The sequence below is a fragment of the Gavialis gangeticus genome, unplaced genomic scaffold (genome assembly GCF_001723915.1).
Source record: "Gavialis gangeticus isolate Ggan-Ray unplaced genomic scaffold, GavGan_comp1, whole genome shotgun sequence".
NCBI lineage: Eukaryota > Metazoa > Chordata > Crocodylia > Gavialidae > Gavialis > Gavialis gangeticus.
Window position 1 is genome coordinate 42,578,959 of NW_017729027.1, and position 13,050 is coordinate 42,592,008.

The following is a 13,050-nucleotide window of genomic DNA, read 5'->3' on the forward strand; positions in this document are numbered from 1 at the left end:
TTCATTTGAATTGCACTGAAAATGTAATACAAGTAGATAGCTATGACAAGTAATTCCTGAAACATGAGATCCAGTTCAAAAGTTGAGGAAATGATAAGTCCTGGAAGAATTTTGGGGAAAAAATTGCTTCTCTGTCTGTTAGCAAGTTTTCAAATATAGAAAGATAGAATCACAGGGCTGGAAGGGGCCCTGAATGATCATCGGGTCCAGCCCTAATAGGCTGAATATAACTATATTTTGTTTCCCCCCTCCCCTCATCCCGCTTCCTTCAGTGTTTGAATATTTTATTATTGTTGGTCAGGGCGAAAAAGACACAAAAATGCTGGAAAATGTTTCAATAGGGTGTTGCAACATCAGCTTTTCTGGTGAAATTTTGATTTTGCTAAATTTCTCTTAAAAAATGAAGCGGGTGTTCTTTCAAACACTTTGCTTTGGAAAAACTCTAAAATTTCACTACAAAATTAATTTTTTATCTTAAATTTTATTTTATTGTATGTTTTACTTTTCTAATATTTCATTGTTTTTATATTATTTCATGGCCTTTAGTAGTAGTATTCAGATTTTCCAAATGTCTTCTCATTTGTACATGGTGCTTGGAATATTCCATTATTTTCATCTGTTATTTAAAAAATAAATAAAAACCCTAAAGAGCAGCAGCTACTTAGTACAAAGACTTTATTTTTCTACATCAAAGTTTTTATGATTATCTTGTCATAGGAACCTTGCAACAGCTGCTATGGGCCATTCAGGCACGCCCCTGCATTTGCAGGTAGTTATTTGCAAGTAGTTATTGAAGTAATCCTCACAATCACCACTTAATTTTTTCCCCCACAACAACAAAGAGTAATGAAACAGAATGCCACTTTGACCTAATACTAGAGAAGACCTCTATGTATTAATTAAATGAATAGCTTTTTTTTTTTTACTATCCTAGAAATATGACACAAAGTTTGGAAAGCAGCTACTCCTGTAAGTAATATACAGAGACCTAAAGGGCACAACTACAGGAGACACTGATTGTAGCTGAAAATCACTGTACAGTAGTGTAGTAGAGCATGGAGAGCGCTAATATGCTACTGTGCAGTACAATTAGGCTACTGCATAATATCATCACCTAAAAGATGTTCTCTGGCACTACTGCACAGTAATTCTGGTTACTACGCATTTATTTAGTATTTGCTAATCTAACTATTAAATAGATGTGCAGTGATGACTGCACAGTAGCATCTCATGTAGACACACCCAGACTCACAGAAAAGACCTAGTGCCTACCTAGGCAGACCTAGGCAGATCAAGAATGAGATACTCTACTCAAGAATTCACCTGGGTATAGTGAATGTGGTTCTAATCTTAGCTCCCTTGTTGATTTATGGATTTTATCCAATATGTGTTTAGTGTGAAATATAGGAAAATAACCTTAGACCAAAGGTTAAAAATAGATCTTGTCTTATATCTACTGTATATTCACTTTTGAACAAAACCTATAAACCTTCAGATTTAATAAGGTTTATAGAATCATAAACAAAATCTGCCATGTTTTATATTTGGCAGGAGTTAAGAACTTTTTTTCCTTAACTTGTGTGCTTTCCTGCACAATGTTGGATATGAAGATTGCCATATTAGTTTTATACCGTTGTTTTATACAAAATATTTATACAAAATATGAGTTTTAGAGGTTCTGAACAACAGCATAAGACAATTTCCCAGAAGGGTGGCATTTTTTCTCCTATTCTGTCAAGGCAAATTACTACTGTATTGTAAAGATTTAATTGGTACCGTGTTTAAAATAGCTTTCCTTTTAGTAATTAGTCAAAGTTTTGGTTAAACATAATAATTTTAGAAAATACTTAATTCTGTGACCTTTCAAGGAGTATAAAGCCACCAAAACCCTGAACAGCAATTCTAGTAACCAGGGCTGTTAGGAAAAAATGTATGTTCACATAAAAACTATTTTCAAAAAAGGCCTGGAGGCTTACTGGGGGGAAAATCTGGTGAATTTCAAGAACCATTAGGTCTGGGCAAATTTCTGGACCATGACCAAATTCATGACCCTAAACCTTTCTTATGTTCTATTAATTGAATAATATGAAGTATTTTCTGCTGATTTTCATTTACAATGTTATACTTGTACATCATAAACATTATGATTGTTTTGTAGTGGTGAACTGTTCAGATCCCGGCTTTGTAGAAAATGCTATTCGTCATGGGCAACAGAATTATCCTGAAAGTTTCAAGTATGGAGTCAGTGTGGCATACCATTGCAAGAAAGGATTTTACCTCCTAGGATCATCTGCTTTGACCTGTAAAGCTAATGGCTTATGGGATAGATCACTACCAAAATGTTTGTGTAAGTATTCATTAAAACAGGTTTACATTAAATGTCAGAATGACACAAAAAATTATTTAACTCTCAACCATGTATATTAGGAAACTTTTCTGGGTTGTGTTACCAGCACAACCTAAACTGTGCAGTTTAGTAGAAATACATTAAAACCAAATTTGATTAATCGAGTCTGCTCTGATGCACTATAATTACAATAAAAAAGAATATTATTTGCAAGCTAACCAAATTGTTTAATCTTTGCTTTAGAGATCTTCCACTGATTACTTAATGTTTTATTTTACCAGCATGTAACTATATGTCACCTTTCCAATTAAATGAAGCAAATTCAATCCATTTTCTTTATAACCTGTGTGCATGCCTGTGTGTATGTATGTATGTGTATTTAGCCAGGCACCCCAGGGTAAGTTTTTCAGAAGTACTGAGCATTCATAATTGAAGTGGGAGTCCATATAAATTATGGATCCTTAGCAACTCCAAAAATCAGATTACCAATGACAAAAGGAAAGTGCCTGTATTGTATAAAAATCATCCTCCCGTCAGACCATTCTATGTGCACAAGTATGTACCCTTCCATGTAAAATTTAGATAAAATATTTTTTTGGCCCTCCTTCTATTTCTAACCCCCTGCCCTCATCTAACACAAGTATGATAGAAGCAGTGCCCCAGAGATGTGGACAAATTCAGTTTTCTGTGTAACAGAGAGCTGAATTTGGCACCATTCTGCTATTTCTGATGTACTATTGAAATTAGCCATTTCTATGTTCTATAGGTAACTGATGGCCAGTAGCATAATAATGAGTTGGTCTAATAAAACGTATCAGATTGACCCAAAGAACCTAGTCTGCCTATGTCTTTAGACCAACATGGCTACAACCTATACCTCTGTACATATAGGAGTGAAATTCTCCAAATCAAGTTAAACACCTAAGGGTGAAGTTACACATTACACTTAGACCACACTAAGGACATCTAAAATGTGCGTGGATGCACATTAAAGCTTGTTACCTGGAGCTAAATGCCCTCTGAATATCTCAAAGTTATGCCACAGTTAATTCTGGTCTGTGACTTCAGTAACTTCAATGTACTACATGGAGGGTAACTTCAGTCTGATCCACAGAGATAAAATGAAAAATTAGCAGTCCTCCAGAATCCCTCAATGCACTTCTCTCAGCCCTGTCCACCCCCAGCTCCATGAACAGATATAGGGTGCCTGTACATGAGCACAGAGGTTGTGACATCTAATAAGCTTTAGGCTAAGTGCCACTATCACCATTTTTAAGTGCAGGGATGCTGATACATGAGATTCTATGGTGCTTTAATTAGAGTGGATCTTGGAGATGCACTAATTAAAGGGCCACCCCCCACATCTGGAACAGGTGTATAACTTCCCCGGGAGCCCAGATGTCCAGTTCCTAGTCATGCTCCTGCCTTCTAGTGGGAAATCAGAGCTGTGCAGCTGCTCACAGCATGGTGTAATTTAAACTCCACTTAACATTTCACAGATATAGTTTGGTTTAGGTGTAATGTGTAACTACACCCTAAATTTAGTAGACTTTAAATGGGGAGAGTTAGATGCCTTGGAATATTCAACACACTGATCGGGGGGGGACTCAGCCTGTCAATAGGAAACACCAAGTATAAAACCTTTATTTTTGGTCAGAGGTGGGATAGGTTTATAAACATCAAACAATACAGGATACACAGTATAGTACAGGAGTTGCTTTATTGAAAAAAACCAAACAACCAATTCTTGTTCTTCAGGAAAGAAGAAAATCCTGTTATTTTCAGTATAAAGCTATACTCATGAATTATTTGCCTTAAAATTATGTTTCCCATTTGCCTATCATAGTAATTCCATAACAGTTTTCTAAAATTATTATGACTTCTTGAACTGCAAGGAATTTTGATACATTTTTATCTTACTTCTTTTCCTACATAATCTTCTAACAATCACAGTTATTAGAATATTTTTTCATGGGCCACAATTATTTGAATACCTGCTTTAAAATGTGGATCATTCACAAGCACTTAATCCTTAATATTGAAAAAAAATTCTATGCTCCTAATTTCTTTTTTTTTGTAAGTTTTACGTTTGTTTATTTTCCTGGAGAAGTCATGAAGGAATCTCTTCTCTTAGCTTTTTTTTCCCAGTTAAATAGTCAAACTTTCACATTTTTATAGATGTAAGTTTCATTTCAGCATGTTTGAGAATTTTATTTCCTGATTAACTCAAATCTCAGCTATTGAGTTGAAATAACTTTTTCACAAGAACATTTTTACCAACAAAATTTTGCTTATAGAAATTTTTACTCAAGAGCATTAATAAATAAATGCATGAATTGAAAATCAGGTAATTAATTTTGTGTCATTCACTGATATTACTATGATAATATTATAAGCATTATCGTTTATCTCTATAAAATGTATCTGTCCTTTATTTTATAAATTCTTCAATAGTTCCTTATCATTATAATGTCTCTAAACTCAAGTGCCTCCCAAGTTTTTAACAGTATTAATAATCATTAATAGCTTCTTTTTGTTCCTTCCCTCCCTGTAGATACAGCGAATCCAGTTTACAGGATTACATGAGAGAGTGTTGTATACGTTTAGAAATTATTGAAGGAAAGATAAGTGCAAGACATGGTTTTAAACATAATTCTTGCCTTTAGCATTGCAAGAGACAAATACATCATACAGAGCAACCAAAAATTAGACATATGAAGAACAGGATCCCAGACGTATACTTATTTAGGAGACACCTTCATATTTAAACTACAAGTGGCAAGGGTTTTTCTATATCTTTTACTAGATCCACTATGTAGTTCGGAGAGATGTTGGACAAGCTGTCAAGCACAAAATACCTTTCTTCAAGATACTAACAAAAGATACTTTGTGCCCAAAAGCTTGTTCAATATTTCTCCCAACTAAACAGTTGGGTCAATGCAATAAAAAAGCCTTTGCCTATTGCACATTTTCTGCACATGACTGAAAAAAACATTCCAGCCATACTTCATATTTAAAGGTTTGACACACTTTTTGTAAAGCAGAAGTGGATAACCCAGGGATATTTTGATCTTTCTTTGCAGCCATTTCTTGTGGACATCCTGGAGTTCCTGCCAATGCAATTCTTTCAGGAGACAAATTTACATATGGGTCCAAAGTTCACTATTCATGCGCAGCAGGTCGAACTCTCATAGGAAATTCTACCAGAGTGTGCCAAGAAGATAGTCACTGGAGTGGAACTCTCCCACACTGCTCAGGTAGTTCTGCAAGCTGTCATCTGAATGTGACCTTGTAATTAAAATGATTGAAACTATTCTCAGGAAGCAGAATTAAACTGCAGCTAAATCTTTTCTTGGTGCAACTCTATTATACCAATAGCCACTAAGTTGAATTATAGCTACTTATTCAAGTATCTATCTATCTATCTATCTATCTGTCTATCTATCTATCTAATATGTTTGGCTAATTGCCAGTAGGTAGTGACAGGAAAAAAAAAACAACCCCCCCCCCACACATTTACATACTTGCATAGTTTTGCCTCCCATTAAATTTATGCTTTTTTTTATACATACACATTTTTGTGAGTATTAAGATCATCACACATGTAATAGACCAGCACAAGTCCACAATGTCAATGAAAAGTAAACCACTCACATTCTATTACTTCTTATTTCCACTTACTGCTACATGTGTTATCTGTACCACAACTGCCAAACACTGTAAATCTCTGCAAACTTCCAGGCTGCAGGAGAAGCAGGTGGAAAGCCCAGGGGCCTTACTCTAAAACTTCATAGCCCACAATATCTCTCAGATAAGAGTTGAGTCAGGTCATGAAAACAACTCATTATTCAGAATGCCAACAATAATGATATTGGAGGTATAATAATAAGGGAGAGTAACTCATAGGCATAGGTCATCAACCAACCATTAACTAACAGGGTTACTTAGAAATGGTCTGTTTATTTTATAATGGTATATTACAGAGTTTTATGTTGTCTTCTAAACTATTTGGTTCTGGCTACTGTCAAAAACTGACCTGACTCAATATGGTATGTCCTCATATCCAAAATGAATCTAATGTAGCTTCTCTATATTGTTAAAGCAGTGATTTTCAAACTACTCTGGGGGATTTGAGCACCCCATGCTGATTAATTTAAATGTCAATTAAGTATGTAAATCCTATGTTGGCTTTGAAATATTTCAGCCTAAAACTCGCCCAGCGGGTAGAAGAGTAGAGAGTTAGTTTGTCCTATGTCAGTTGTGGGCTACTTTGGAGGAACTAAGTTACAACAGGCTCCCAGAGTGTCTGCAGTGCCTAGGACCTATTCAGTACCACAAGGTACAACCTCTCTTTTCAGCTTGTCACATTATGTCAGGTCTTGCCTGTCATGTTGCTTGGAAAAAATCCTATACAGGTTTTTAATTTTACCCGGGTTGGGGACCATAGTACTCACCCAGAACTGGATTTTAAAAGCCTTTTGTGACCCTCATCCCTTTTTTCCAGTACAGAGAGGGCAGAGCTAAGGTTAGGATTTCATGTTATAACTTGAGAATGTCTTTATCACATATGTTTCTAAAATTAGTGGTAAATACTGCATCCTACCAAAAACCTGATTTTGGTGGGAGGAAGTTTTTGTTTCCAGACCTTCAAGGCCTTGATGTATTGGACTTCAGTATCACAGTTTTTAATGGGTTTATATTTAATTAGGTGAGAAAGGACCATTATGATCATCAACTTTGGTGGAAAAATGAGTGTACTCTAATTGTAAAGAGCGGAATTGAATTTCTTGTCTTTAGATGTGACTTGGAGTAGCATTTTGTTTCATTTTGTTTCATTTGGAATGGGTAGGATAATTCAATTTTAATAGAAGGAATGGGAAACTATTCTGTGGTTACTTGATTTAAAAACCAACCAACCAAATAAAAAGTATTGGAATCCTTTAAAGGATTCAGAATTATACTGGCAAATATATTATGTATAATTTCCACTGACTTTATTAATAGATAATATGAATCATTTTTATTAATTAAATCACCAAATGCAGGAGTGGACCCATGTCAACTAAGATATCTAATTAGGTTTACAAATGGAAGGATACAGTATTTTAAAAATTTCCAATAAAGTGTTTGAAAACCTGTAATATGTCTCTAAATAAGATTTATTTCTGGCCCACAGACAAATATATAAATAGGTAGAAATATAATATATATACAGGACACATCTACACAAGATGCTGACTTCACAGTTGTTACCACATAGTCATTTAATACTTCCATAACCAAATACTAAATGATTGCTCAGTAACCAGCGTTACTGTGCAGTAGCATCTCAGCACAGTTGCCTAATGATGCTTATTGCATGGTAGGTCATTACTACTACGCAGTAGTGTTGCATCACAGTTTGTGCCCAGTGATGCTACTGTGCAGTTGGGGTGTGCAAAGCTGTCCGGATTCGATTTGGATTTGGCCCATTTTGGGGGACAGTGATTCAATTTGTTGATTCAGATCACTGTCAAGATTCGATTTGACCAAATCTGAATCTGAAGATTCAATACTGATTCAGAAAATCCATGATTTGGCCATAGACAGAGCTTTAAATGTTTTTTCTACATACCTCAAGGTACCAGGTGTGGCTCATGAACACTCAGAGGGTGGGGTGGATGAATTGTCCCACAGGAGTATAGGGGTACCCCCACATGCTCAGTGGTGAACCCGGAAATGGACTGGAAGTGCTTCTGGTCCACTTCTGGGTCTGCCACCGAATGTGCTGGGGACCCCGCCATGCTCCCAAGGGATGCTCCATCTACCCCACCATCTCTGCGTTCACAAGCCACCTGGTACCTTGAGGTATGCAGAAAAAAAATTTAAAGGTATGTCTAAATCATTGAATCTCTCTGAATGTCTCCAAATTGATTTGGAGGGTTCCAGTTTGATCTGGAGAGATTAAAGGGCATCCTGATTTGATTTGGATTCAGATTTGGCTGCTGAATCAGGCTGAATCTTCACTGAATTGAATCAGCAAGCGAAGCTTCGCACAGCCCTATTGTGCAGTAGTAATAAGCTACTGTGCCATAAGCATCTTGTATAGATGCAACCACAGATACTCTAAATGTAGTTTAAGGATGTAGTGTCACATCTTTACTGGATTGGATCTTTGTAGAATTTACGGTATATGTAAGTTTACATGGAGATGTAATAGGTATGAATAGAAACTTAACAGAGGTTCATTTGTATAAGTACCTGGATTAAAACATGAATAAAAAGATGTCTAGATTATGAGTTGAAAATGGAGGATGATTTAAAATAGAAGAATGCTGTGCAACTTGAATAACCAGATCTACAGAATGGTGATAAGACATATAATATTCTATGGCTTAAAATATTGGGCATTGATTAAAGTAACACCATTAGAATGCATGTGGTAACCTGATTAAATAAAAAGAAAATAAAATTAGGAAGTAAGAACAATTTCACAAGTAATAGCTGTTGGTAAATGTTTATGAACAAAATGTCTGAAATGTTATGCAGATATTGGAAGGGCAGAGAAAGGGAATATAACTAGGAAACTGATTAATAGCGATGTTCCTTGTGTTAGACTAAGAGGAAGGTCCAAGAAAAGATCGCTAAATTAAATAAAAGATAAGGTAATTTTTTTTAAAATAGAATAGTATGGAAAACGTAGATTTAAACTGCCCATCCACTGTGCATAAGAATAAGGCTTTAGAAGGAGTTTCTCCTTTGTATTCATAGCATGCAATATAACTTAAGGGTGTTCATTGCTATGCTCAATTGTAGGTAGTCTTACCTTCTTATGCAACTGTACTTGTTCATTTCTAACAACCTTCTTTACTTTACCTATAATGGTCTGTTCTGAAGTCAGAGATAAACTCTAGTATAACATAAAATCATTGTTCAAGGCATTTTTTATTATCATAACAATATGTAATTGTAAAGGAAAGAGCTAGTGCAGCACTTACAGACAGTTACTTTACAACATGGATGAGAACCTACAAGACCAATTATGCACAATAAAAGTCAGATAAACCATGTAGTAAAAGTTCATTAAAAAGTACTCTTCCTTATGTTAGCAACATTATATAAAACTGTAAGGCTCTGTACATGACACAAATGCTCTTAGCTTATATATTTCATATCCGTGATATTTTCCAGATTATTATGACTTTCTGCATGTCTCCACACTCTCAGTCAGCTTTAAATGAAACGGGTGATCTCTAGGCAGTACTGAAGTCAGGAGAGTTCAGTGGAACCAGATTTTTACCCAACCTGTTTCCCTTGATTAAAAACAGAAAACCTCATAACAAACAATGAAAATTAAACAAACTCAGTTCCATAGAAATTCAACTGCGTTGCAAAAAAATTGCTTTTAAAATTGTATAATTATATAGAAAATAATCTTTCAAGAGTGGTTATGAACGATCATATAGTGTTTTATAGCAGAAATGTAATTGTACATTAAATTTCATAATATAGTTAAAAGAATCATGGTGAACTTGTCATTTCCTATTAATTTCCTAGGGACATTTTGGTACAGGTTAAGACATCATCTTCTACATTTTTGGCTTAGTGGCACCTGCAATCAAACTTCTTTCTCACAGAACATATATATTGGCTGATGGATGCCTTACATCATTTGTTGTAATCTCTCATCTGTTGCCTAAAAGATATTTCAATTAGGATTATATTGTGACTTTAAGTCTTTAAGACCAAGTTTCCATGGTGGCATTGATGCAGCAGTACCAAGCAATGTGAGATTTGGGAGAATTTGCACTCAGGATAGCAGCATTCCCTCTTAGGACTCAGAAGATAGCTTCCCAAGTCATTGACAAGCTGGCTGGCCAGTGAAAAAGAGCTCCAGCACTTGACTTTTTGAGGAATCTATCATATTGCCTCCTCTTCCCATTAAAACTGTGATCAGCCCCTCCATAGCAGTACAAGTGATAAAGGAAAATATCCTATATACCCTTGCCTCTTTCAAAAAGGATAGATGGAATCCTTTTCTATTTGGTACAACTACATAGAACCAGTCAGTATTTACTCCTTAATTGTCTATGGATACATACATGTCAAACTATGTTTTCTACATACCTAAATAGGCCTCTTTCCACTTCTGCTGTTATCTTACTTTTATTATTATAAATATACTACAGCGTAAATGTTGAATAATAAAACTGAAAAAATGGAACATTGTTATAGTAAAGAAATAATTGGTCACACAACAAATATATTTTTGTATTTATTTGTATTCCTCATTTCACATTTATGTTTAAGTGGGCACAACTACATGAGACACTAGAAGTGTAGCAGACTAATTCTACTAGTGTATCATGGCAAAACCCATGCTAATGCTCAGTAGAATTAGTCTATTGCTCATTAGCTTCACCTAAAAGATGTGCACTGGTGCTACTGTGCAGTAGTACCAATTACGGTGCAGTAAGTTAGTATCTGTTATTACGGCACATTAGTGCATGTGTATATGTGCCCAATATGTACTTTATTTAAGTCTTATTTAGTTGTCTCATTTTTATTTAGATTCACTAAATGAAAGCAAAACAGTCACTCACAGCAGAAGCAATCCAATTTCTCAAGCAAGAGTGCTTACTGCATATACAGTTGAATATAATTTACTTGCCATTAATTCTATTGCCTGTATGTTTTATAGGAAATAATCCTGGGTATTGTGATGATCCAGGAGTGCCATCTCATGGGTCAAGGCTTGGGGATGAATTTAAAATAAAAAGTCTATTGCGGTTTTCTTGTGAAATGGGGTATCAACTAAGAGGATCTGCAGAACGAACCTGTCTGCTTAACAGTTCATGGTCTGGTATACAGCCTGTCTGTGAAGGTAAGGCCCCAAATATTATTGATTTTTTCTTTAAAATGGTTTCTACCAATTATAAAACAGTTTCTGCATGGTTTATATATATCAAGCTTGTGCAGAAAAAAATAATATCTATCTATCTATCTATCTATCTATCTATCTATCTACTTTTTAACTAAGCTTTCTGAAAAGGACTTTACACCTTTAAACAAAAATGTAACTGCTTCCCAGTTTGGTATATATCAAACTTGTGCAGAAAAAATTATATATATATATGTATATATATATATATATACACATACACACACATATACATATATACATATATATATACATATATATACTGGGAAGCAGTTACATTTTTGTTTAAAAGTATAAAGTTATTTTCAGAAAGCTTAGCTAAATAGTCAATTCTCAGAAAAAAATCTTAGTGAAGTGGATGTTGACACTGACAAAAACATATCAGAGACTTAGAATTCTGTGTCAAATATAAACATAAAAGATTCTTTGTGAGACCTCACCGGTTTAATGTCCTACTTACCCTTTGTATCAGGCTCCACTTTTTGCTTTAATAGCAAATGCAATGTGTTATCTTTATTCATACTTTGCAATGTAAGTTGCTTATATATTTTGTGATATATTTTGTTTGCAATAAGTTCTGTAAACTATGCACATAAGGAAAATAATTTCTGTGATGTACATAGAATGTATAGTTCACAATGATGCAATAACGTTAACTCTGGCACAAAATAATTACTCTTCTGTATTCCTTCTCAAAATATAAACAAAATAAAAACCTTTCTGGAAACAAAGTGTAAAAAATACATAGAAATGCATTAATGATGTACGTTTGGACAATCTCAAACAAGGTTCCCTCTAAGGTGTGCGTGTGCGTGGTCGCGTACAACTAAAAGTGTGGCCGCACACAACCTTTTCAAGGCCATGCACCAGGAGAGGAGCTGAAGCAAGATGAGGGCGAGAGCCTGGTGCAGGCTCTGCTGGCTCCGGGGAAGTGCTCTGCTCCCCCACATCAGGGCCAGGGTGTGGAGTACTTCCCCGGAGCCGGTGGAGCCCACGCTAGCCCCCCACTCCAGCCTCCATCCCTGCCTTGCCTCATCTAGGGGAGGAGCTTCTGCCTGCCCAAAATGAGGATCCGCCAGCTCTGGGACACTGCTCCACTCCCCTGGATCACCTTGGGGAGTGAGGAGGCACGTAGTGTCAGGATTCTCAAGTCCACTTACTATGCAGAGGTCAAAATAAGTCACATCATATAACAGATTTAACATTTTTTCAATACCTTGTTGACAGATACTAGCAAAGAATGGGATAGAAAGAAAAGTTCAAAGAAAGTTCAAAGAAAAGAAAATGTATTTAAAGTGATTGCTGGCCTCAGCCCAACTTGCTGGTGCAGGGGCAGCTTGGGATTTTAATCCTGGCCTCCCCACTGCACTGACAAGTAATCGTAGTGTAATTTGGATTACACTCAAAATTGCATCTCAAAATTGCACCTACTGCTATGCATGTGTGGCATGTCAGGAGGTAAGATTGTTGGGATTGGGAGTCAGATCTGATCATGCCATTAAATGAGGGCTATAATACCTACTGTCACATGCCAGTTCTTATGTTCTAACACTGTAATTTATGAAACAAAACACTCATGAGAACCTTAGGATCAGGTTGAGGGATTATTTTGGACTACTTTTTCATAGATTCATAGATTCATAGATTAAGGGTCGGAAGGGACCTAGTAGATCTTCTAGCCCGACCCCCCGCCAGGGCGGGAGAACAACAAAAACCCCAAAAAGAGAAATGGGACTCAAACGAGTCCAGCTAGGTGGGCATCCAGCCTCTTCTTAAAGACCCC

The 13,050-nt window shown here is 35.8% G+C and overlaps 1 protein-coding gene across 1 annotated transcript in view; it reads left to right on the forward strand.

The window, feature by feature from the left end:
- Positions 1–13,050, forward strand: part of CSMD1 (CUB and Sushi multiple domains 1) — a 2,474,714-nt gene that overhangs the window by 2,382,412 nt on the left and 79,252 nt on the right. The window contains exons 58-60 of the mRNA XM_019520340.1: positions 2,159–2,347; positions 5,431–5,604; positions 11,028–11,210. Of these exons, the coding sequence (XP_019375885.1) occupies positions 2,159–2,347; positions 5,431–5,604; positions 11,028–11,210 (546 nt within the window). The remainder of the gene's footprint in view (positions 1–2,158; positions 2,348–5,430; positions 5,605–11,027; positions 11,211–13,050) is intronic.